Source organism: Lactuca serriola, chromosome 4 (genome assembly GCF_051521515.1).
Source record: "Lactuca serriola cultivar US96UC23 chromosome 4, Lser_US96UC23_V15, whole genome shotgun sequence".
In the NCBI taxonomy this organism is placed as follows: domain Eukaryota; kingdom Viridiplantae; phylum Streptophyta; class Magnoliopsida; order Asterales; family Asteraceae; genus Lactuca; species Lactuca serriola.
In genome coordinates, this window is record NC_136411.1 from 230678832 (window position 1) to 230705093 (window position 26262).

The 26262-nt window shown below is 38.5% G+C and overlaps 1 protein-coding gene across 5 annotated transcripts; it reads right to left on the reverse strand.

The window, feature by feature from the left end:
* Positions 1-20313: 20313 nt before the first annotated feature.
* Positions 20314-24376, reverse strand: LOC145096818 (uncharacterized). 5 transcript variants are annotated; one of them, XM_079034180.1, is made up of 6 exons: positions 23668-24376; positions 23263-23309; positions 22617-22731; positions 22386-22467; positions 20911-21544; positions 20314-20826 (listed from the first exon to the last, which is right to left on the reverse strand). In XM_079034180.1, exons 2-5 carry the CDS (start codon positions 23276-23278, stop codon positions 21413-21415), a joined length of 345 nt encoding a protein of 114 aa, XP_078890306.1. In that variant the 5' UTR covers positions 23279-23309; positions 23668-24376; the 3' UTR covers positions 20314-20826; positions 20911-21412. The 5 variants fall into 5 exon arrangements, 4 of the variants coding, with proteins under 4 accessions (XP_078890306.1, XP_078890305.1, XP_078890307.1 ...); XM_079034179.1 differs by having other exon boundaries at positions 23263-23388; XM_079034181.1 differs by having other exon boundaries at positions 20911-21147; positions 21369-21544; positions 23263-24376.
* Between the last annotated feature and the right edge of the window lie 1886 nt (positions 24377-26262).

Sequence of the window (26262 nt, forward strand, 5' to 3'; positions counted from 1 at the left end):
TGAGTAGAGGAGTAATCTAGGGGAGATACCTAGATAAGTACCGTGGTACTTAGCGAAAGAATAGTTAGAACCCGCGAGGGGAAGAGTTGCAGAGTTCGGTGGTACTTTCGAGGATGAGCAGAGCAAGCGGAGTTATCACCCAGAGTGAGTCATATATATTCTTCGATGCTCGAATGCTGGTTGCGTCGTGCTTTGTGGATATGACAATATTCAGGAGGTAGATGGTTGGCATCATTAGGAGCTCTTCAGCAGCTAATGGCAGAGAAGTGTGGGAATCTAGGAAGAGCCTAGGGAGTAACTTTAGCTAGATGAGTGCGCTGGCAGAGTAGAGAATTTCGATGGGGAGCGAGCGCGCGATGGAATTGGTGAATGATAAGGTCGGGCAGCTACTTAGGAGCTCCGGGATAGTCCGTGTGGAAAGTATGGGTAGATGTGGTAGGTAGTATGGGCCTGTACAACTGAAAGCAGACGACCCATACTTGATACAGGGAGTATTCTGAAGGTTCTAATGAGCGTATTGAGGAGTGATGTTATGGTTCGAGTACCATACATCGGAGCGGATTGAGGAGTGATGTTATGGTTCGAGTATCGTACACCATAGCAGATGGAGGAGTGATGCTATGGTTCGAGTACCATACATCGGAGCAGATTGAGGAGTGATGTTATGGTTCGAGTACCATACATCGGAGCAGATGGAGGAGTGATGTTATAATTCAAGTACCATACATCGGAGCAGATTAAGGAGTGATGTTATGGTTCGAGTACCATACATCGGAGTAGATGGAGGAGTGATGCTATGGTTCGAGTACCATACATCGAAGCAGATGGAGGAGTGATGCTATGGTTCGGGTACCATACACCGGAGAATATTGAGAAGAGATGTCATGGGATGGGTACCATGGTTCGTAGTGAATGATGTTTGAGGTTCCCCGGTTATCTGGTCGTGATTGATGAGGTAGAGATTGGACGCTATGGGTTTTAGGCCTGTGGGCCATGATTGGGTTCGAAGAGGCGTCCCTTGAGAGGAAGGCTGAGAGCCTTTCAGAGTATTTTGGTAAGGGGTCAGAGGGAGGGGAGAATTTTGGTCTGAGTTGAGCAATCAATCGATAGAGGAGATGTCACCTTCTGTGACCTGGGTGGTGCCACTTATGTTCGTGTGCGGAACACAAGAGTCATGATGTTTAAGTTTTGGGTTTGGGGGTAAACCCTGCAGGTTGTCATTGATGATGATTTTCCATCAGACTATCAGGTAGCATGTGTGCCGCGAGGCAGTGATTTACCATGAGCAGATAGTCAGTTGCGACTGAGATATACGAGGACCACGTACCTATTTAAGTATAGTAGGGCGTATTGTAGAGGCATTAGTGGAGAGTCCAGTCGAGTTAATCAGTGCAGTGGTTTTTCTATCTATGTTGGGTATTGAATATGGGAGTGGGTCCCTGTTCTTGGGATGATCCATGTGTTGGAACGTCGGTTGATGAGACGAGGTGGGGGAGTATGATGATTTCGTGGTCCAGTATATGAGTCAGTGATGTTTTTTGGACAGTTGAGTTGTTTGGTATTGGATTGGTATGAGACTTGGAACGACTAGAGGCAGTCGTGACGAGAAGTTCTTGAGGATTTCATCTGAGGTTCAGAGTTATGAGATCGATTGATTTCCTCAAGGGGGATTATCGGGCGTTGCGTAGCACTTTCCAGGAGCAGGTGCGTTATTGCCGGTGAAAATAGTTTGTGAGGTTATTGATGTGTCAGATAGTGATGGTTCGAACCCTAAGTGGGGGAGAACCAGGTGGTTTATTAAGAGAACCAGGGATTTGTGCAAGAGCGGTTAGGGGTTGGATACAGAAACATGCGGCTTGAATTCATGAGATCAGGGTCATTGGTGATCAAGGAAAGGTGCAGGGCGAGATAATGCATGTGCTATCTGTCGGAGAGAAGGTTTGGTGTCTCCAAGGCGGGTGGTGAATGGTCAAGAATCTGGTGGTGGTCAGAGTCGTCTCAAGTGGAAGACTCGTAATGATGGTATGGGCAGTTGAGAACTTCTGAGTTGAATTATGGGTAGAAGATTGTTGAGTAGCCAACTCTCGGGCTGGGATGTGTATTCTTGCTTAGATTTTGAGCAGTAGTGGAAAGGGTTTCGGAGGATCATCAGTGTGTTCTGAAGAGTTAGCGCCTTCCTTGTATTCCAATTAAGTGTTTGGATGCACTGAAGTTGCGCATTGAGTGAAATAGGAAATTATTATGGGATTCAGTGGAAATGTATTGTTGTATGTGTATGGTGCTGGGAGTAAGGGGGTCAGTGGTAGAGGCAGGACATTGTGATGCTCTGTTAGGGTGTTCCGTGGTTTCCGCGTATAGCGTCCCAATTTCGGAGTTATTTAGAGTCTTGGGTTTAAGACGACTAGTGATGTATCATGTATCCACGGTTGCAGTGGGAGCCCTTCGTGTATTGTCATCAAGGGGGATTATTTAAGGAAGTGGATCTCCGCAGAGGTAGGTTCTATGTTATGGCGGTTGCCGCCAGAGTCTATAATGCATATCAGGGCAAGTGTGTGTGTGATTATCTATGATAGTCTTCGGTGCATGAGTTAGTGAACATAGTGGGGCGTTGTAATGAGAACGAGAGTATAGGGTGAAGCTACGGGGAGCCGTAGTATTCACCAGTCAGAGGGTGTTTTGATGCTATGGGGAGCCGTAGTACTTACAAGTGAGAGAAAGAGAGAGCCGTGATGCTACGGGGAGCCATAGTATTCACCATTCAGAGGGTGTTGTGATGCTACGGGGAGCCATAGTACTCACAAGTGAGAGAGAGAGAGAGAGTCGTGATGCTACGGGGAGCCATAGTATTCGCCAGTCAGAGGGTGTTGTGATGCTACGGGGAGCCGTAGTACTCACAAGTCAGAGAGAGGGAGTCGTGGTACTACGGGGAGCCGTAGTACTCACTAGTTAATTGGCGTTGTGATACTACGGGGAGCCGTAGTGCTCACTAGTCAGAGGCTGTCATAATGTTGCGGGAAGCCATAGTACCCACTAGATGGCAAGAGAGTGTGATGTTGGAGTGTTCTCCGATAAGTGCATGATGCAGAAGAGTTTTAGGCTTGAGTAGCCCTAGTGTTGAGTTTTTGGAGCCTAGTGGTTAAACCGGGGCGAGAATAGAGTCTCCGTCTCTGTCGGGAGGGTCAGCGAGGCGCGTGGGAGAATATGCGCAGCAGACGCCAGAGGTTAGAGCTGAGTCGATCTGCGATTGGATTGTATTTTTTATTGAGGAAAAGGGAATTTCATGACTTGCGTGTCACTGGGCCGTGATAATGGTCACAGGGAGGAAGTTAGTGAGATATTTTGGATCAGGTTATGTGTGACCTTTGGGGGTTCAGCTGTGGGGCCAAAAGCTGACCTGTTGCTCGGTATCGAAGATGAATATGAGAAATGAGCTAGAGTTTACCATGGTGATGTCTGTGGACACTTCAGAGCGAGCGAACGATTCAAACGCTCGAGGATATGTTTCAGGCAGGTGTAATAGATTTCGGGGGGAAATTGTGGCCCGTATTTGCCCTTTGCCGAGTTTTCCTACAACAACAGCCATCATTAGTGCATCAGTATGCCACCCTTTGAGTTGTTGTAGGGAAGGGGTATTGGACCCCATTTGCTGGGGAGAGGTCGAGCAACGTGTGATGGGAACTACAGAGATCGTGCTTCAGATGTAAGAGCAGATACAGCAGGTCAGACAGAGGTTTTTGACCGCTCAGAGTCGCCAGAAGAGTTATGCGGACAAGCGCCGGTCCGAGCTCGAATTTTTGGTCGGTGACTTTGTGCTCTTGAAGGTCTCTCCTTGGAAAGGAGTGATCCGATTCAGGAAGAGGGCCAAGTTGGGGCCCCGATATATCGGTCCTTTTCGGGTGATCGCGAGGGTAGGAAGGGTAGCCTACCGGTTAGAGCTACCTGCAGAGCTAGGTCAGATCCATGACACTTTCCATGTGTTGCAGCTGCGAAAGTGTATAGCCGAGGAGTCGGCAGTAGTGCCATTAAAGGGTATTCAGGTGGATGTGGGCCTGGACTACGTTGAGAGACCGGTGGCTATTCGGGATCGAAAGATCAAGGTTCTGAGGAACAAAGAGGTGCCTCTGGTGCAGGTCCAGTGGCAACACCGGAAGGGGTCAGAGCTTACTTGGGAACTGGAGCACGAGCTGCGTGAGCAGCATCTGGAGTTGTTTCCAGAGTAAGACTTCGAGGGCGAAGTCTGATTCTAGTGGGGAGAATTGTAACATCCAGATATCCAGGTATGGGAATTTGAGTATTTTATATTGGGGAATGAGGAGACTCGGTGAGTTGACGCCTCAACTCATCGAGTAGGATCGCGTTTTGGGGACCAGTTTAATGAAGGGACTCGACGAGTCGGATATTTGGACTCGCCGAGTCTTCGCTGTCAAGGAAAACACTAATTGTCCGGGTTTAGGGCATATTTAAAGGCCCTTATGGCCTTCAGTGGCGGCCACCTACACCTTTGAGAGACTCCTATCGAACCAGAGAGCTGAGAGAGTGAAGAAGAGCCATTTTGGAGCATTCTTGAGGTGGCTGTGCAATGGAGTAGTCATTTCCAGCAAAGGGAGGTCAAAGGGGGTGTCGATTCAAAGCTTTTGAGCTTGCATCTTCACCATGGAGGTATCAAATCGTTCTCCCTTTTCTGTTTTGGGTAAGATTGGTGATTTTAGGGTTTTCCAGCTTCTTTTATAACATGATTTGTGGAGTATAGTGTCCCATTCAGTGTGAAGCCATAGATCTAGACCCAAAGAGGTCCAGAGAGTCCCTTCCATCCTGCTTTATGCATTCTATTTGGAGTTTTGAGCTAGGGTTCTTATGTAGTGAAGGGTTTCACCCAAATGAGCTTGTAGAACCTTGCATGAGTGCCCAAGGTTCGACCTTTTCGTGGTTATTGGCTTTGAGGGAGTTAGATCTATGGTTTGGTGAAGCATATCTGACCTCAGAAGGTCATATGAGGGTTGTTATGGGAGCAACTCGTCGAGTCCATAGGCAGACTCAACGAGCCGAGTCGGGGTTGCCCCGCGATTCGTTGCCGAGTAACTCGATGAGTGGAGAGGGAACTCGTCGTGTCTAAGAGGTTTAAAAATGATTTAGAGAACCCGTATGGACTCGCCGAGTCACTCTTGTGTACTCGCCGAGTCTGGTCAGTGTTGACCGTTGACTAGAGTTGTCTTATGTTGGCTTTAGGAGTTTTGGTCAACAGAGGTAATAGAGGTCAGGGAAGGGTAAAATGGTCTTTTACCCATTACCTGACTAGAGAAGGAAAGAGTAATCACCGGTTAATTAGAGTTGGGACTTCGAGTATAAATTAGAGATATTTGCCATATGTGTTAGGCGGTGGTGAGTCCGAGGTTCGCATGTGTAGATAATTGCTTTCTGATTGCCAGGTGAGTCTTCTCACTATACTTTACCTTGAGTAGGTAACCAGAGTTATGTGACAGAGTATTTATATGTTGTGTATGTTATGTGTTGTACTGCATTATTTCTATGTGGTTTATGTTGTGCATGTTTACAGAGTTAGAACCAGAAGGTTCCCAGAGTTAGAACCGGAAGGTTCACAGAGTAGGGTCCACGGACCCACAGAGTTATAGCCTCGAGTGGCTAATATGTGTTATGTGTAGTATTTTGGGGAACTCACTAAGCTTCGTGCTTACAATGTTTTGTGTCATGTGTTTCATGTTTCTCTCAGGATCACGGGACGGCACCGACTCGATTGTACACACCAGAGAAAGAGTCATGTTTTGAGGATCCTGGTTTATTATGCAAGTGAAAATGGGGTTATGTTTTGTAATTCGATTATGAATGAGATTTTAAGCAAAGTGTTTTTAAGAATTAAATGATTATTTTTAAATGAAAAATTGTTTTGAAATTTTCAGTGTTACAAAAGTTTTCAGTTTCTCCATAAACTTGTTCAACAACAACTCTTGGAATTGAAGTTTCAGTTGAAACTTTCTTTTCTGTCTTACAAACATTCAAAGTTTTGATTTCATCCTCCTCATCATCACTACTATCTGTTTGACTGTACCGAACTTGCACATCATCAAACTCAAAAGATTTCAAAGTAGAGGGTTTTCCAATGTTATCCTCAACCATCAAATCATTAACAATTTATTTACCTTTGGCGTTAGATGTGATGTTAATGATAGACAATTGAGAACAATCAATACTTTCTTCTTCTTCAATTTCAATGATTTCGCTAAGATTATCCGAAAATTGAGTTGAGAATCAAGTTTCGAATGTTCAGTTCTTTTCAAAATTTTCACTTGTTCATCTTTTGTTCAATTTTCATTAACACTATTAACCAATTCATCAGCATTTAAAAACTCATTTATCTTAACAACACCATATGCAAACCTATTCTCTGCTACTTTGTTAAAATCACCTATTGTGTTTTCACAATCATATGACACGACATCAACTTTTTCTCTTTCGAATGCAATAAAAGGCAACAGTTTACGATGTTGTTCTTTGCTAATGTCATAAGAATGATGTAAAGCAGTTAATTTGCAATATAAACGTTTTGTAGAATTACAATAGATGTTACGTTGAGCCAACAACATTATTACATCTTTATCTAGATTCTCTCTATCATTATTGACATTTCCTAATTGCAACTCTAGAAACTCTATCCTGCTACGTTTTGTGTCTAGCAACTTTTGAGTCCCAAGCAATTTATTATTAAGTTTCTTTGCCTCATTACTAGCAGACACAACAATAGTATCATAGTAAGACATATTATCATCAAAAGAAATTATTTCAGAATCATATGCGTGTAAAGGAATATTGAAAGATTCGAGTATAGAATGTACCTTTGTTGTCATCGGAGATTTGTCACTTGACTTTGAAACGAAGCAATGTACAGATATCTCTTCTTCTTATCCATCCTGTAACACCGAGAATTTCAAAATAATTTTTCGCAAATTATAAAAACATTTCTCATTTAAGTTTCATAAAAACATTAAGTTTAAATCCCAATTCACATCATACAAAATCCCAAGATCACATATATATCAAAATCCCATGCGTGTGTACAGATCAAGCCGGCGCCTTCCCACGGTCATCGCTAGTACCTGAAACAACAACACTAACACTGTAAGCGCAAAGCTTAGTGAGTTCCCCAAAATACCACATAAACATATATTAGCCACTCGAGGCTATAACTCTATGGGTCCGTGCACCCAAGCTCTGGGAACCCTCAGGTTCTAACTCTGGGAACCTTCCGGTTCCAACTCTATAAACATGCACAGCATAAATCACATAGACATCATGCAGTACAACACATAGCATACACATAACATACACATATTCTGACACATAACTCTGATTACCTACTCAAGGTAAAGTATAGTGAGAAGACTCACCTCGTGTATCTCGATAACTCGCGAATCCTGGAAATCACTCGTGCTCGATCCTCCTAGCTATAATCCTCCTATAACATCAGATGTCTCTAATTAACACTTTTACCACTAAGGTTGACTACCCCTATCAAGTCAACACTGGTCAACTCTGGTCAACGGTCAACGGTCAACTTTGACAGGACTCGGCGAGTGCACTAGGGCGACTCGGCGAGTCTACACGTATTCACCAACTCTCTAGGATTCCCTTTTTGACACGTCGAGTACACTCCTGACTCGACGGGTTCCACCTGGCATGAATCGCGGGGCCACCACGACTCAACTCGCTGAGTCTTAAGAACAACTCGGCGAGTCCCAGCTCGACTCAGTCCACCTGTCAACCCTCGCTAACTCTCCCTGACTCACTGAGTCAACTCATGACTCGGCTGGACCACTCACTGAGTGGTTAAGGACAATCTTCATGCTACTCGCCGAGTCTGTTCTTCAGACTCGGCGAGTCCATGCCATGCATTTACTCAAACTAGCTTCTGAGGTCAGATCCGCACCATCCACTTATAGATCTGGCCCTCCTAAGCTTATTTACCACGTAAATTCTATATCTTGGTGCTCATAACACACCTACAAGGCTCTTTTTGGAGAAATAACTTCTAAAATGGCAACCCTAGCCTCTAACCCAAAAGAGAGGGCATAAAGCATGACATTAGGGACTCTCTGGACCTGCTAAGGTCCAGATCTAAGCACCATATCCCCATGGGACCTCTCATACTTCCATTACAAAGCAAATAAGGCATGAAGAAACCCTAGATTTGACCAAATCAACAAAAATACAGAAATAAGCTCTGAATGATACCTCAAGAAGCCTTCTTTGATGAAATGAAAGAAGATCCAAGCTCCACAACTCCTCTAGCTTGACTTTCCTCTTCCTTTCTTGCAAAACACACAAATTTGGTGAACAAAAGCCTCTTATCTCACTCACACGAATCCCTCAGCTGCTTTGGTGCTCTCAAGATAAAGGTAGCCGCAATGAAGGGCCATAAGGTCCTTTAAATAGGGCTTAGGACCGGGAATTTAGGGTTTCATTAAACAGCGAGGACTCGCCGAGTCCATTCCTTGGACTCGTCGAGTCCGGGCGCGAACCCGTGTCCTGAATCGCGATCCTACTCGGCGAGTTTGAGCTCTAACTCGCCGAATCCCTCACAAAACTCCAAAAAAAAATATAAGCATAAAAGATACCTGGAGATCCGGACTGTTACACATCCTCGAATCATGCAAATGTGGCACCATGAGTAGGATGCCTGATTTCCTCATCATCAGATCCGGATGACCAAATCTGATAAGTACCACTCTCTTAATCTTCATCCTCTCCTCTTGCCACAAGAGACATTCGTTTGGTCTTCGCACGAACTTCCTATTGGGTTTTGAGCATTCTAACACTTCCTAAGTGTACATGCAACCCTAATAACCTTGGATCTATATTTGTCTAATTATCATGCAATATTGATTTCCAAGGTTATGAACCTATCTAGCATACATGGGGAACAATTTTAACTTGAATAAAAGATAGAACTACATACCTTGTTGTTGTAAGTGTTCCATGAAACCGTGTGAGCCTAGCACCTCAAGTGTGATGCCTCAAATGCTTCACACAACACCAAATGCAAAGTATAAACTTGAGAGAATACTCTAACACACTCAAAATCGGCCAAGTCCTCTTGTTTCACACATGTAGCAGATTTTGGGGAGAGACATGGTCCTTATATAGTGTGTTGCATTACGTAAAACCCTAATCTAACATGACTCTTCATTTCTCAATCCATGGGTTAACTCCATGGAGCATCCTATGGGTGGAACCCAACTTGATAATCCATGGAGCCTTTTAGCCCACTATATAAGATATGGAAGATTCACATAATCTACCCATATATTTAATTAGTTATTCTTTTGATCACTTAATTAATTCTAAATTAGTTCTTGATCAAAACTAATTAAATAATATTATTAATATATTAGAACTTATAATATATTAATAAATCATATGTGTTATTTCTCTCATTTGGTTTATCCAATTGCATGGTGCCATGCAACCCAAATGGACCATGCCGGGTCGGGTCAAGTATTTAGCAGAAATAGTTATGGACTTAGACACCTTATCCAACAGTCTCCCACTTGGATAAGTCTAATAACTATAACTGCAATACTTCAGGAACCAATCAGCAATCGTAGCTCTTTCAAGGTCTCTCAGAACTGAGAAGATATTGATACGCTATTTAAGATAAGTGACCATATAATCCTCTGTTCTAGATATCAGCCGGACACATACATGGAACAATGTCTTACTTATTGTCCAGCAGTTTGTTTCCCGATTTCCGATTTGTTTGACAAAGAACTTAATTGAACACATCAACTTAGTTCTGACCGGGCCCGATACATTGTTCAAAACAAAATCATCAAGGGGCCCAGATATCAGCTTCTAATCTAAGAAGGAATAGATAAACTTCGACTCATATGTTTGTTCTACCACTCATTGAATTACACACAAAAGCACGTTTTATAACATCGAGTTACCAATGTGTTTTCGTACAATCAATGTATAACCAACTCGTAAGTAACAAATCATATCTCTAGATTTGAAGACTTATATGATATTACCGTCTCACGATCACTCGAGATAAATTCCATGAAGTGATTCCAGTGAGCGTGGGTTGAGTCCAATGCTCAGAACTTATGAGCACACATGATTTTTGTAGCCATGTCCAACAGCTTAGACCTCTGCAACCAATCATGACAGTCTTGATTCATACCTACTTCCGACATATGACCGACTGTGGAGGTTTGAATAATATGATATACCAAACATAATTATTCTAGAAGTCAAAAACATGCAAAAGAAATTATAGTAAACGATTGACAAGAGATAGTAACACTTTACTCATAAATAAACACAACTTTTATTCATCATCAAATGTTAACTACACTTTACAAACATAATTATCTAACTACTAAAACTAATATCATCCTTCAGCCCTATGCTCCGAGCATGCTGGAGATGCTTAACCCTAGTCAGTCCCTTCGTGAGGGGATCTACTGGGTTCTCATCCGATGATACCCTCTTTGCCACGAGCATTCCTTCTTCTATGCGATGTCTGATAAAGTGATACTTTTTGTGGATGTGTCTTGATCTCCCGTGATCCCTTGGTTCCTTGGCTAAGGCAACAGCACTTTCACTATCACAGAAAATTTCCATAGGCTCCTTTATAGTTGGTACTACTCCAAGGTCTCCTATGAAGTTCTTCAGCCATATAGCCTCCTTTGCTACCTCGCTTGCTGCTATATACTTTGATTCACAAGTAGAATCAGCCACTGTCTCCTGCTTGGAACTCTTCCAAGTGATTGCTCCTTCGTTTAGGGTAAAGACCCAGCCCGACTCAGAGCGGAAATTATCCCTATCAGTCTGGAAACCAACATCACAATACCCTACAACTCTCAAGTCATCACTCCCACCGAGGGTAAGGACCCAATCCTTAGTCCTCCGTAGGTACTTGAGGATATTCTTTACCGAAGTCCAGTGAGCCTTGCCAGGGTTCTCCTGATACCTGCTAACCATGCTCAAGGCAAAGGCTACATCAGGTCGAGTACAAGTCATAGCATACATGATCGAGCCTAGTGCCGAAGCATAAGGTACTCGACTCATTTCTGCTATCTCAGCCGTAGTACTAGGGCTTTGTGTCTTACTCTGTCTGGCGTTACTCTGGATACGTAAGTATCCTTTCTTGGAGTTCTCCATGCTGAATCTCTTCAACACTTTGTCCAAGTATGTACTTTGACTAAGTCCAATTAGTCTTTTACTCCGGTTTGTCAAAATCCTTATCCCTAGAATATAGGCAGCTTCTCTTAGGTCCTTCATAGAGAAACACTTCCCAAGCCAGGACTTAACTCCCTACAGAGTTGGGATGTCATTTCCTATGAGTAGTATGTCATCCACATACAATACCAAAAAGGTAACTATACTCCCACTAGCCTTGACATAAACACAAGATTCATCTTCGCTCCTAGAAAAGCCAAATTCCTTAACCTTTTCATCAAAGCAAAGATTCCATCTGCGAGGTGCTTGCTTTAATCCATAAATGGATTTCTCAAGCTTACACACTCTATTAGGGTACTCGTTGCTGACAAAACCTTCTGGCTGACTCATGTAAACATCTTTAGTCAACTTTCCATTAAGGAAAGCGGTTTTGACATCCATTTGCCAAATTTCATAGTCATGAAATGCAGCCATGGCTAAAATAACCCTAATAGACTTAATCTTGGCTACTGGAGAAAAGGTCTAATCATAATCCACTCCAGGAAGTTGAGAGAAACCCGTTGCAACCAATCGAGCCTTATAAGTGTGTACATTACCATCCATGTCGGTCTTCTTCTTGAAGATCCATTTGCACCCTACAGTCTTACGACCTGTTACATTCTCAACCAAGTTCCAAACTTGATTGTCATACATGGATTGTATCTCGCTATCCATAGCCTCTTTCCATTTTGCAGACTCGGGGCTTGCCACGGCTTCCGCGTAATTGTTAGGTTCATCCAGACCTACTAGTTTCTCATCACTAATAAGTGTCTCACCTTCTGCAGTAATATGAAAACTATAGTAATGCTTAGGTGCATTCCTAACTCTCGTGGAACGCCTCAGAGGTACAGACTCGTCAATTAGCTCAACAGGAGTTTCCTCCTCAAGTTGAGGGCTAGGGTTTGAAGTTCCTTCACCACTTGACTCTTGAAGTTCTTCATGGTCAATTTGCCTCCCACTGTCTCCTTGGCTTATAAATTCTCTCTCACGAAAGACTCCTCTTCTTGCTACAAAGACCACATTATCACTAGGTCTGTAGAAGAGGTAACCAAAGGATCTTTGTGGGTAGCCGATGAAAATACACCTCTCACTTCGGGGTTCAAGCTTATCATGAGTTTCACGTCTCACGAAAGCTTCACAACCCCAAATCTTGATGTGGTCTAGTTTGGGTACTTTACCAGTCCACATCTTGTGAGGAGTTTTGGCAACTTTCTTTGTAGGGACTAGCTTAAGGATATGGGCGGCAGTCTCTAAGGCATACCCCCAAAATGAGATTGGTAGTGAAGTTCGACTCATCATGGAACGAACCATATCCAACAAGGTTTGATTACGCCTCTCAGCTACACCATTCAACTGTGGTGTCTTGGGAGGTGTCAATTGTGAGACAATCCCACATTCCCTAAGATAGTCGAGGAACTCTGAACTAAGATACTCACCACCTCGATCGGATCGAAGCATCTTAGTGTTCCTGCCCAATTGATTCTCGACTTCCTGTTTAAATTCCTTAGACCTTTCGAAAGTCTCTGACTTATGCTTTATTAGGTAGACATATCCATATCTACTGTAATCATCAGTAAAAGTCAAATAATAACAATTAGCATCCCTTGTGCCATGTTTGAATGGTCCACACACATCCGTGTGTACAAGGTCCAACAAACCTTCACCCCTCTCACAAGAACCTGTGAAGGGTGACTTTGTCATTTTTCCAAGTAAGCATGATTGGCAACTATCATCTGACTTTAGGTCAAATGACTCAAAGACTCCATCCTTTTAGAGTTGGGCTATGCGTTTCTTGCTTATATGTCCAAGACGACAATGCCATAATGATGCTTTATCCAAGTTATTATTATTAATAATAGAATCAATACACATCACATTATTTCCTAAGTTATCTACAACAGACACGGCTTCATACACACCATCACAAGGTAATGCTTTAAAATAAAGAACATTATTAAAGAAAGCATCAATAGAACCAACTTCATTATTAAATGAAAAGGTAAAACCATGTTTATACAATGCATGAAAGGAAATAATATTTCTTGCCATTTCTGGCGAGTAACAACATTTATTCAAATCTAAATTAAACCCACTACTTAGCGATAAAGTATAAACTCCAATCTTGGTGACAGGTGAAGCTTTCATGTTTCCCATGATCAAGTTTATCCTTCCTTGCTCCACATTCTCACTTCATTTTAGTCCCTGCAAATCAGAACATATATGAATACCACAACCGGTATCAAAGACCCATGAGTTAGAATGGGGTGAGTTATTAGATAAGATAGTGTAAATACCTGCATGGTTGTGTTTGACTTTCCCATCCTTCACATCTTGCTGGTACTTTGGGCAGTTCCGCTTCCAATGTGCTTTTTCATGACAATAGAAGCATTCAGCCTCTTTTGGGTCAGAAGAAGGAGTGATGAAACCTTTCTTGGTTCCACTTGAAGAAGAGCCATCAAGGGTCCTAACCTTGGTACCCTTCGAAGAACTCTTTCTCTTCTTCCCTCGTCCTTTCCTGATTGCCAAGACAGGGACGGAGTTGGTCGGAGTAGGACTAGTAATAACCGCCTTACCCTTAAGACCACTTTCCGCGGTCTTTAAGAGTCCTTGAAGTTTGCTAAGAGTGACCTCTTCCTTATTCATGTGGTATGTCATGCAGAATTGATCATAACATGAAGATAAGGAGTGCAAAATGATATCTATTGCAAGCTCCTCGGGGAAGTTCACATTAAGCTTCATCAAACGGTCCACAAATCTTTGCATTTTCTGCATGTGGCCCGTGATGGGTTCACCATCCTTCATGCGAGTTGTTATCATGGAGGAGATGATTTCATAACTCTCTTGACGAGCACTTTGATGGTATCTTTCCATCAAGTCTTGGTGCATCTCAAAGGGGTAGAAATCTTCATAGGATTTTTAGAGATCCATGGTCATAGTGGCCATCATGATGCATGCCACTTTGGTGGCATCCCTTTCATGTGCCCTAAACTCAGCGATCTCTTGAGGAGTAGCAACTGTCTCATCAATCTCCTTAAGCTCATTATCGAGGACATATTCCTTGTCCTCGTAGCGAGTAATCATTCTGATGTTTCTGATCCATTCATTAAAGTTGGATCCATCAAAAGTGACTTTCCCACACAAGTTCATAAGAGAAAAGGAGCCACTAGGATTAGAGCCAGAAGCAGCGGTGTTGGTAGACATCTAAAAAGAGAAGAAAGAAGGGATTTAGCTTAGATATAGAGATTTTCCTTAATAAAACACCCAAATGTAGTATTAAGGCTAGGATCCAATCACAATATATTATACTTAGAAGAGGTATGCCGTAGTCTAAGTAATAACATACTTGACAGGTAGGTGAATGACGATTCACCAATTTCCACCAAAGACGAAATATTAAAAGTATTTAATTTGGTTCTTAGAAATTCCTAGATTATTTTGAGATTCAATGAACTTTTCAAAGGCATGTTTCAATCTCGAGTGTGTCATCCAAGTTTTGTGACTGGGATGCCGAGGATCACAAAACGAGGTGTGAAGTAACCATGCAAATCACTTGGTACCCTTAATGTTACCCCTCAATCGATGTGCCAGTTAACCACACACGCTCCATCGATACTATGATAAATATTAAGTCACGCTTTAACTACCTTGTTATGTCCAAGTTAGTGTCTCGGTTAACCACACACGCTCCACTAACGACTTAGACAAAGTGTAAAGTGTAATTTCATGGATTAGCACCTTATTCACATTTTTCCTAAAGTAACTAAGATTGAGAATTTAATAAAACATTTAGTTACTTTATAATATTCATCATACTTTTACTGAGAATTTATAAGTCCTTGTCTTACCTGTTCCGCTAACAACCCTCCACCAGTCAAGCAAGCGGTGGGTGAGAGTGGACACCCATTAAGTTGCCATTTTATAGGCAACAACCTTATACCCACCTTATAGACGGCTTCGTGAATGAGGTGTACTAGAGGTAAGACGTCTTTGATCTTATACATATATATATATATATATATATTATTAACTTATAATATTATAAGTATAAGGGTTGGATTTTAACTTTTAAAATTCTAAGGGTTGGAACTAAAGTTTTAATCAAGACTTTACTTATTCCAAAACTTGAGGGCAAGTTTTGTAAACTTTCAAAACTTTTCATTTCTTGTAACTTATGAGTTAATTAGAGTATTAAAAATGAAGACTCTTCATTTTTATAACCCATGTGTTCTTTTAATGGTTTTTAAACAAAGTGATTTTTGGTTTTCGATAACTTGAGGACAAGTTATGGACTCCATTAAAACACATAATGATCATGAATTAATCTACCACATAGGTTACAAATAATTCCTATGATCATCTAAACATCATAAGATCAAGAACATGAATATGAACACTTTCAGGAATCAAAAATTACACTTAAAACTTGTAATTTTGATAACTTGTTGTTGTAAATGGATTAGCAAAGACATTACAACATCTAAAACAGGTTTTCAAGAACCAAAACAGTTTAGGGTAATGTTTCTAGTCCATTTCCAACAACTAAAGTCGAAAATCTGCATTTTGAGGCTCCTACTCGCCGAGTGCATGAACTTACTCGGCGAGTAGGTTGAAGATTTACATGAACTCGGCGAGTCCCCCCATGGACTCGGCGAGTTCATCAGTCAGATTGCAAAACTATCGACTTTTTCAACTATTTAGCACAAATAACAAACAAACAAGCCTAGGCCCTGATACCACTATTGGGTTTTGAGCATTCTAACACTTCCTAAGTGTACATGCAACCCTAATAACCTTGGATCTATGTTTGTCTAATTATCATGCAAAGTTGATTTCCAAGGTTATGAACCTATCTAGCATACATGGGGAACAATTTTAACTTGAATAAAAGATAGAACTACATACCTTGTTGTTGTAAGTGTTCCTTGAAACCTTGTGAGCCTAGCACCTCAAGTGTGATGCCTCAAATGCTTCACACAACACCAAATGCAAAGTATAAACTTGAGAGAATACTCTAACACACTCAAAATCGGTCAAGTCCTCTTGTTTCACACGTGTAGCAGATTTTGGGGAGAGACATGGTCCTTATATAGTGTGTTGCATTAGGTAAAACCCTAATGTAACATGACTCTTCATTTCTCAATCCATGGGTAAACTCCATGAAGCATCCTATGGGTGGAACCCAACTTGATAATCCATGGAGCCTTTTAGCCCACTATATAAGATATGGAAGATTTACATAATCTACCCATATATTTAATTAGTTATTCTTTTGATTACTTAATTAATTCTAAATTAATTCTTGATCAAAACCAATTAAATAATATTATTAAAATATTAGAATTTATAATATATATTAATAAACCATATGTGTTATTTCTCTCATTTAGTTTATCTAATTGCATGGTGCCATGCAACCTAAATGGACCATGCCGGGTCGGGTCAATTATTTACCAGAAATAGTTATGGACTTAGAGACCTTATCCAACACTTCCTCCAGTCTTTCTTCATAATATGCTTCGTCCTTCACTCTATTCTTCTTTTCTTCTTTCTTTCGAAGCATACAATCAATTGCAAAGTGATTCGCACCATTGCAGTAATGACAATCTACACCTGAATCTCTTTTCAATTTCTTTTTTGCCTTAAACTCTTTCACCTTATCATCATTCTTCTCATTCTTTTCAAATTTCTTTTTATCTTCAACACCAGACTAAGTACGATTTCCTTTCATCTCACTCTGCTTTCCTTTAGGATTAAAAGGCTTTTTGAAAAACTTCTTAACTCGATTATTCGAGTAAAAAGCTATAGATTCATCATCCGAATTGAAGATAAAACCTTCTTCATCTGAATTTTCATTTTCAACAGATTCAACTTCAGACACTTTCGCAACCAGAGCTAGTGGTCCTCCTAAGCTCTGTTTCGCTTCTTCCATTATCTCAGACACTTCACTTTCGTGTGTCTTCAGCTGAATGTATACATCATTCAAAGAAGAAATATCAAAGCTTTGTTGATTTTTGATCATCATAATAAGACTCCTCCATTCCTTGCTAAGTCCCATAACAAAAGTAAGAATATACTCCATTAGAGACCTTGTGATTCCATAGTGATTGCATCTGTAGATCAACTCATTCAAACGATCATAGTAAACTTCAATTATTCCAGTTTCCCTTTGTTTGAACTCTTTTAGCTCAACCAAACATTGCTTAACAAAATTGATCTTAGTTTTCTCGCTTCCTTGATACTTTTCCTTTAGAGTATTCCAGATTTCCTTAGCAGTTTTACAACCATGAATGTAGTTATAAACAAAAGGTGGCAAATCACATCTCAATTCTCTCATACACCGCTTTTTGTGTTTCTCCAGTCTTGTTTGTTGTTCTCAAACAGTAGCAATAATTCCAGATGAACCAATATTTTGAACATTCAATGGAGGTTGAACTGTTCCACTGACACACTTCAACAACTCTTCATCTAGACCATTCAAGTAGTCTTCCATACGATCAACCCACTGATCGTAGTATTCTGGAATCAATATTGGAATTTTGGTTGATGATCCGAGCAGATGAGAATATGAAGTCATTGTGTTCATGTTGAAGTTCGCCATTGATGAATTTGAAATTTGATCAAACGAATTGATCAGAAACTTATAATCGATCACTCGATTATACAATTTGAATGCAGAATCTAATCAAATCTGTAGATCAGATGTGATTTTCAGAACCAAAAGTGCGGAAACTTTTGAGACAAGAAAAATGACTCAAAATCAGATGATTCAGAATGAAAATCAAATCAATGCAGTTTGATTCCTGCTCTGATACCAATTGTAGAAAAAATGTAATCGAGAAATCGATTAAGAACAATATTTATCAATGTAATGAACTCAGAAAGTAAATAAGTCTTTGAAATTTTATTACTCTCAATAAGCTCAGTTACAAAACATAGACTATGAAAGCTGGAAAACTTCTTAGTCTAAATCTAAGCTCAGTCCCTATTTATAGGAAACAAGAGAGTACAAAAAATACTATATCTGGAACCCTTATACTACGTACAAAAGAGACTTAGTAAATACATTACATACGAAATAGACTAAACACAATTCGACTCTTTTCAAGACTTCAACCCTTACAAAGTCCAAAGATAGGCCCAAACCAAGGCCAAAACATCGCAAAGCCCAAAACCTAAGAGTACGTTTGGCGTACTCCTCTTTACGCTAAGCATACTGCTGCATGGCTTGTAAGCTGCGCGTACTGGCTTGTACACCCAGCGTGCTACCCTGTTAAGCCATAAACTTTAAAAGTGCTTAAACCTTTAAGACGTTAAGCCTATACTACAGATCTGAGTCCCTTAGCATGTGTTAACTCCTAAAGTCTATTACTTGGTGGCTTGCAACCCACCAAACGGACCCAACCTTGGAATATATCAACTAACATCCTTGGAAATGGCTAGATTTCATGCATGGTCACGAAAGGACCTTAAAGGTCGAAACATTATTGATATTGGGACACATTTAGCACTAAGGGTGGCAACCCTAAGCCTACAAACGAAGTTGAACCATAAAAATCCATTCTTGGGACCTAAAGAGGTCCAAAAGTCCATCAACAAATATCTAAGCATTCATGAGGCAAGATGGTAGCATATTACCTTAAATGAATGCCAAAAGGTGGTGTAAACTCGGATCCTTGAGCTCAAGATACTCAATTACTTCTTTACTAACTCCTTCTTTTTTTGAAGCTTCTAAACACAAAAATGGACTTCACAAAGGAAAAAAAAAAAACACACACACAAGGATGAGAAATGAGAGTTTATCTAGGGTTTTTAAGGTTAAGAGGCTGGTAAGGAAGTTATGGTTTGAGTCATAATGTTGTATTTATATGACTTACTCCCTAAAAATTAGGGTTTGTAGTCACCTCACGTACACGCAACGTACTCATTGGGACACTGCGCGTACATGCATGCCTAAACCCAAAGCTCATCTATTCCCTGTGTACGCCAAGCTTACGCCCAATATATGTCTTTGGCCAGCCCCATTCTATTAGCCCGCTTGCTAAAGTCTACACAATAATCACTCTATTTAATCCTTAGTCCAACAATTAATTTAAAGAATTATTAAATGATTATTACCTCGAGTGAAGGATATTACAAGTAGATTTGCCAATGAATGAATTAGTCATTTATGCATGTCTAAGATAATAGATGATTGTCTATTTTAAGCAACAAATTTCTAAACTGATCCAAAAACGAGCACCAACTATTCATAGTCTCCTCATCAACAATAGCATACACAATTAGTAATATATGATTATTAGCATCTTTTGCAACAACAACACACATTTTTCTTTTGTACAAACCCTTCAAATGAGTACCATCAAAAGAATTAACAGGCCGACACAAAGGAAAAGGTGTAATATAAAATGATCATAAAGGGACGTCTTAGAGCCATAAGAACAAATATAATAGAATTTAACTGCAAATCATAAGACAAAATGACATAAATTAGTATCGTAAATTTAATGTTGACATCATTTATATTTGCAAAATATATAGAAATAAAGACATACCTTATGTTTGAGATAGAAATAGAACTGATAATACAAAGATGAGAGATGTACGAGAACTGAAAACTGAGGATGCAAATATGAGGAGAGAATAATTTGCAGGACTTATGAGAAAAACTCAATTTAGTAATTGGAGTTTATAGCATCAAAAACTAAATTGTCCCTGATTACAAATAATTGAGATGACAATTTATACACAATGGAGTACCAATTGTCCAGTGATAATTTTGGATTATTCAATTATTTTCAAATTGCTTTTGCAGCATTGTTAGTAATTAGAAAATCCATATATTCAATTTGTATATTTATTTATTTTATCTCTACTTCTAATAATATCCATATATTTATTTATTATATATAATTTTAATAATATTTAATATTGGTATTGACTAAAGGTAAAAGAAAATTTTAAATCGTATAAATTATTAAGGTCTATATATAAAATTTAATAACTTATTTATAACTAGGTGAGAAACCCCGCTCCGTGGGGTTCAGTTTTGAGCATAGTTTTCGTTTTTTCATAATCGAATCAGTCATGCGGATATCTGGAGATTGACTCTTCAAATGCTTTCTGTTTTGGGATACTCTAGTTTATAGTGGATCTCAGAAGCTGAAAGGCCTTGTGGTTTTTCTTGGAAAAAAGTCATTTAATACCCATTAATGTTATATTTTTTCCAAAATGAAATAAACAAAATTTGTGGTATTATTCCAAAAACATATAAGATAAAGTGATAAGGAAAAAAAAGGTAAAATGCAATTAAGTAATAAGAAAAAAAAACAAAAAGGTAATAAAAAAAAAAAAGGTAAAATGCTGCATTTGGGTAGAGATTTGTTAACGTAAAATGCCTTAATAAGGAAAATGAATGAAAGTAGGATGCTATAATACACCAATAAATAAAAGTACAATGCTATGTATTGCATTTAGCCAAAAGTTGATTAATCAAGTTCTTTTCTATGGTTAATAACATACAAGACCAAGTGTACTTTTGTGTGGCTTATCTGATAGGATTTCAAAGGACATAAGTAGGGTTTAATACGCCTCCTGCAACAATAAAAAAGATTGTAAAATTAAAAAAAAATACTATTCTTATAACAGTAAATAACTTCATATTTTCGTGACTCTAACCTGTAGTGCAGCCTTTGTGGGGAAACAGAATGTAATAAGAGAAGGTGTGCTGTAAAAGACAAATTTTGTTCTAGATATCTTCTTATTCGAATTATGAGAAACCTAGTCCAAATTTTGAACTGCAATCACAATATTCGCATGCAGAAAACGGAATTTTAAGTGATAATCTGAACTCAACAATCCAACATAAGCATGTTAAAGAATATCAATCTTTTATTCTCTCCCTGCACAATTAAACTGCAGCCCTGTTAATATAGTTAATAATTTACAAATTAAGATCTTCCATAACTTCTGACTGATAATAGAAAAACAATAAAGCACTGCAAAACTATTTTAGAAGGATGTCCCTAGTAGTGATATACTTATAGTTGCAATAAAAAGAAGTGTGGAATTGGGTAACTAAATAGCTGAATCTTGATTGTAACTAAATTTTCTTGATTTGTTTAATAGCAACCTACTTTTTTGCTTAGTGATTGGATGCCTAATAGGGGCACACAAAGAATTAGGTTTTATTGCGGATTATGGCATGGAGAGATTTGTGTTGTGTTAATTGTATGTGGTTGTATGATATTAATATGCAATCCATCTTCATGAAAAGCTTTGTAGCATAGGCTCTGAAAACTCTTTTGAAGACCTGCCATCCAAAAATCACATATTTTCAATTACTATAATAAACAATGCAATTTTAATTTCAAAAATAAAAAAACTTTAATATGCCTAAAAGCAAAAGAGTAATAACAGCAAATAAGAATATTTTAAGGTAGAAAATGTTACAGGATCATTATATAAGTTGTGCTTATATTAATAGTATTTTTTTTTTCAGTTTTGGTCGTTATTTGAGATATATTGGATATTTTTGTTCATGTTTTATGCAAAATGACTATATTACCCTTTTATTTATAACAAAACAGAAAGGGGTAATTATTTCAGATATTTGTGATGCTTTTAAAAAAGGGAGAATATGATAATACGACTTTCAGTAGTTGATGAAATTCGACTATAATTTTTCTTACAACATCCATTACATTCATCAAATAACCATGAATGTCACTTGAAAAACATAAAAGTATAATGTTTTCCTAAATTCCAAAATGAAGAATCGCCAAAAGTTACAAATCTTGAAAAGTTACACCCTATAAATGACATAAATTAGTCATTAAAACGATCAACCACTTCACTTTATGATATAAAATCTTAAAGAAATTTGACCAACAATAAGTTTGCGATTTGAAAAAATTGAAAGAAGGAATGAATTCAAGAAACTGTGAAAAGTTTGATTACACATAGTTCATAATTTATCCAACAAATTACCAAAACTACCCATTTTACATTATCAGATTGCCATTACTATAAAAATTAGCACATTCTAATTTAAGAACTTTATGTAAACTCCAAATACCCAAAGATTCATTGTACAAGTTCATAATAACATTTTATAGCTTAAAATTCATTAATGAAAAAGAAGAAAAATATACATACGAATTTGCTGAAAAACCACCATAAACATTTTGTGAGATGCGGTTCAGATGAGGCCCAATATAATGAAGAATAATGGACCTGCATATGTATAAGAAAAGGGTGTTCAGTGTTAATTTAAACCTCTGAAACATGTTTGGATTTAAGATTGTAAACAATATATATTAAAGAATAATTAAAAAAAATGTTCGTATTTGTCACCATCTTTGACAACTTTTAAAGCAGTTGACCTTTTTGCAAAATGAACAAATCTAAACTTCTGTTTGCCAACTGCCATCGAAATAATGCCCTGAGATGCTCTATTGATGTGCTCTCTGGAATATTGTTCACATAAAATGCCCTCACCTATGAAAAAAAATGTTGTTATTTTCACATTTTAATGTACATGAAACAAACAAAAGTTGACAATAATAAATGTATATGTTTCTAAAAACCAATTCAACGATGTTGGGTTCAGGTGAAAAGTAAAAAATATTAACATGTCAAAAGTCAGAATGGACGGATATCACTTTGCCCATATAGAACTTAACAATAAGAAAAAAATGGCATAATAGATGAGTATAACTGTTTAATATTTATTCATTAAAGTTTACCTGAACAAAACAAAATGATAAGGTGTTAAATAGCATGGTCATACTAAAATGATAAGGTGTTAAATAGCATGGTCATACTACACTTAATCCAGAAAACACCTATAGAGGAAAAAAGGATGAACAGCTTAGTAGTGTATTTGAGATCTTGAATATGTAGTCAAAAGATACTATAGATGAAAATGAAATATTATCAACAGTGTAAATTTTATTTTTATGCAGTTTTAAAAGTAGTTGTTATTGACTGAAGCTAGTGCAATGGATGATAGAATATAACTAATCTTACCAGTTCTTTCAAGCATTTCATCAAACACTTGATGTGCATCCTCAAATCTGCAAAGTTTGAACAACAAAAACAATCCAATCCTTCTTTAAGTAAGTACCTTTTTAAGTCACCAACATCTGAAAACAGCTGAACGAAATGTATAGGAATATAGGATGCTAAACACTTGACAAATCTATTGAAGAACATACAGAAAAGGAAATCAAATGTATTTTTTTACACACTATTCAGATTTCTGAACAGAAGAATTAACCATTGCCATAATTCCACTTCCGAACTCTCTCCTATGATTTTCGTAAAAAAATGGAACACAAACTAGAAAACCCAACAATTTCCTGTGAGCGCTGAGATACAAAAGACTTAGTTCGATCCAAATCTTGAAATCATCGAGAAATTAGGCGAGGATACTTGTTGATTATTTCAATGTTGAAAGTAGTCAGGAAATTGAGGAACGATGATGTTTTGTTTCATCCTCTCAATTTCTTACTACTCATCTTGAAGGGTCGCCACAGCAGCCTTTCAACCGGTAAGGAAAGTTCAACCCAACATCCCCTCCAGCCACTGCGACCGGCAGCCAATTCCGTCCAACCACCACCAGCATAGTGTTGATATGTGTTGTTGGTTGTTGCTGCTTCCCTGTCAAAATCGGCATTGTAGGTCGTTCTTTTCTGGTAAGAAGCAGTGAAATAGGATAATGGCGGTGGGAAAGAGAACAATGGTGAGAGAGAGCCGATATGGGCGTCCGTCCGCTTTCTTTGCCATCGTGTTCACCTATATTTGTGTACATCTAAAAATTGAAGACGGATAATGGATTTCAATTCCAGGCGGTGAGTTGGGGGAGAAAATCGATGCTTTTAGTGAGTTGGGGGTGTGTCGCAGACGATGCGCCGGGAGTGGGTTGCTGGTGGCAGTCGAGAGACATAGAAGATGAAGACGGGGAACACACGGTGCTGGTATAGAGGCGGTCCATGTTGTAGAGATGTTGGAAGAGGTTGATTGGAGGAAGAAGACGATGAAGCGAATGTGAGAACATGATCGGTCTGTTTGAGTCGGTTATTAAGAGAAGAAAGCGAAAGAAACAAATGGAAGAGGAACGGTGATAGAAAGAGAAAAGAAGACAGATAACGAAGTAGAGTAATAGAATGAAGTCCGTATTGGTCGCGGAAAAACGGTGAAAGAAATCAACACGTGGAAAAACAATATAGAAAATTGCAAAATAAACCTTGTAAAAGAAACAGACCAGCATTGTAGAAACAGAGAAAGACTGAGAACCAAATCTGCCAAAACCTTTGCAATTTTACTATAGCTAAGGTAGGAGAATTTTAATATATATAAATATATATATATATATATAATAATAATAAAATATTATTTATAAATCATGGTGGAAAATGAAAACATAAAATATAAAAAACAAAAATATAACTGAAAAAATGATAATTGCATAAAACCTAAAGGGCTATATATGTAACTTAAATCTAAACGTGTGGATATAAGTGGGGCCACAAACCTATTTTTAAAAACCAATTTGAATGAACCTCTTTCTACAAATAGTTTTGAAAAAAGCCGCTTTTTACAAAAAAAAAAAACTCCATGCATGAAGTATTGGTTCCCTTCATCTTGTTGTCTAGCTTTATTCTCCTATTTGTGCTCCTTTAACCTTTCATCAAAGACATTTTCCAAATTCTTCTCAGTATTCTTCATCACTTTTTTGTATCCAAATAGTTGAGATAAGGTAAAAAATTAGAAACCACAAATGACCCCATTAACTCAAACAATTTTCTTATTACAGCCTGAAATTGAACCCCTTCTTCATTTTTTGGCAAAAACCTGTTCCCTGTAATAATCCTAACAATAATGTTTACAACCAAGTTAACAAACCATTGACCTATATCCATATTTATCATTTCTGAATTTTGGCTAAGTTTGTTCTTTACCCAACCATCATATAATCTTTAATTGATGCTCTAGCTTCCGAAACTCGAAGATGTTCAATCATCCCAACTCTTCGTTGAGAAAGAACCTCCAACACGACCATCTTGTGCATTGTTCGCCACTAGTCCCCATATGGACCAAGCCCAGCCACGACATTATTATAGACCACGATTTTTATGCCATCGTTTTCTATCGACTTGTAAAGGCCTTGTCGTTGGTTGTAAAGCAGTCCTTTGAAATCGTTGCATCACTTACCACCAAAGCTCAATGAACACCATGCTTTATGGTAAATATAGGGCCATGTTTTTTTGCCATGTCACCTAAAACTGTGTGAAGTAGTTCATGTCCACCTAAAGGTGTAAGTGTTCGATTATCGGCCACGCCCCTTTTTGCTTGTGGTGGCTTTGGGTTCTTCCTTATGTTTTCCTTCTTTCTGAGGATAGGGAGTAATAAACGGTGTACAAGAATAGAGACAAATATTGTTTCAATAGTCGTAGATACTAAGAGGTAGAACTTTATGGCTGAGTGAGCAAATATATGTGGTTTTATAGTTGTATTTTTGGAAACTAAAAGTCTAAGATATTGTTTTTGTAACCAATAGATAATAGCCATCCTCATGGTGATCCTTAATTGATGAATTATGGCCAATCAAACAATAAAGTGGATCTCTATCGTTTGATATGATGTTGATATGAATATCATTATATTTATCTCTAAAATCCAGTATGTTACACATAAATTATACAACTTACACATATATTTTGTTAATTTATCATAAATATCACTACCACATAAAGCCCATATTATTGACAAAAATTTATAATTTGTTATGAGACAGATTGGTATTAGACAATAATAGTGTTGCACTTAGTTGTATATTTGTTCATTGTTCAAGGTTGTAAAGTGTAACTTTTATAATTTATATATTATCATCCTCTCCAGCACAACTTGGTGTGGAGAGTGTTCAATTCTCTTGCTACCATTTAATCTTTACCTTTTTATATTCTTCTTCACCTCTCATTCGTCCATCCCTTCCCCTTCCTGTACTTTAAGTTTCTTTCTTGTTCA

What these genes read in the sequence shown, in the direction of transcription:
- LOC145096818 (XM_079034180.1), bottom strand. An exon ending in TTTGTTCATTTTGCAAAAAG is followed by an intron (nt 22,468 to 22,616) that starts GTCAACTGCTTT and finishes ATACATATGCAG; the next exon opens with GTCCATTATTCTTCATTATA. An exon ending in GTTTTTCAGCAAATTCGTAT is followed by an intron (nt 21,545 to 22,385) that starts GTATATTTTTCT and finishes TTTGGATGGCAG; the next exon opens with GTCTTCAAAAGAGTTTTCAG.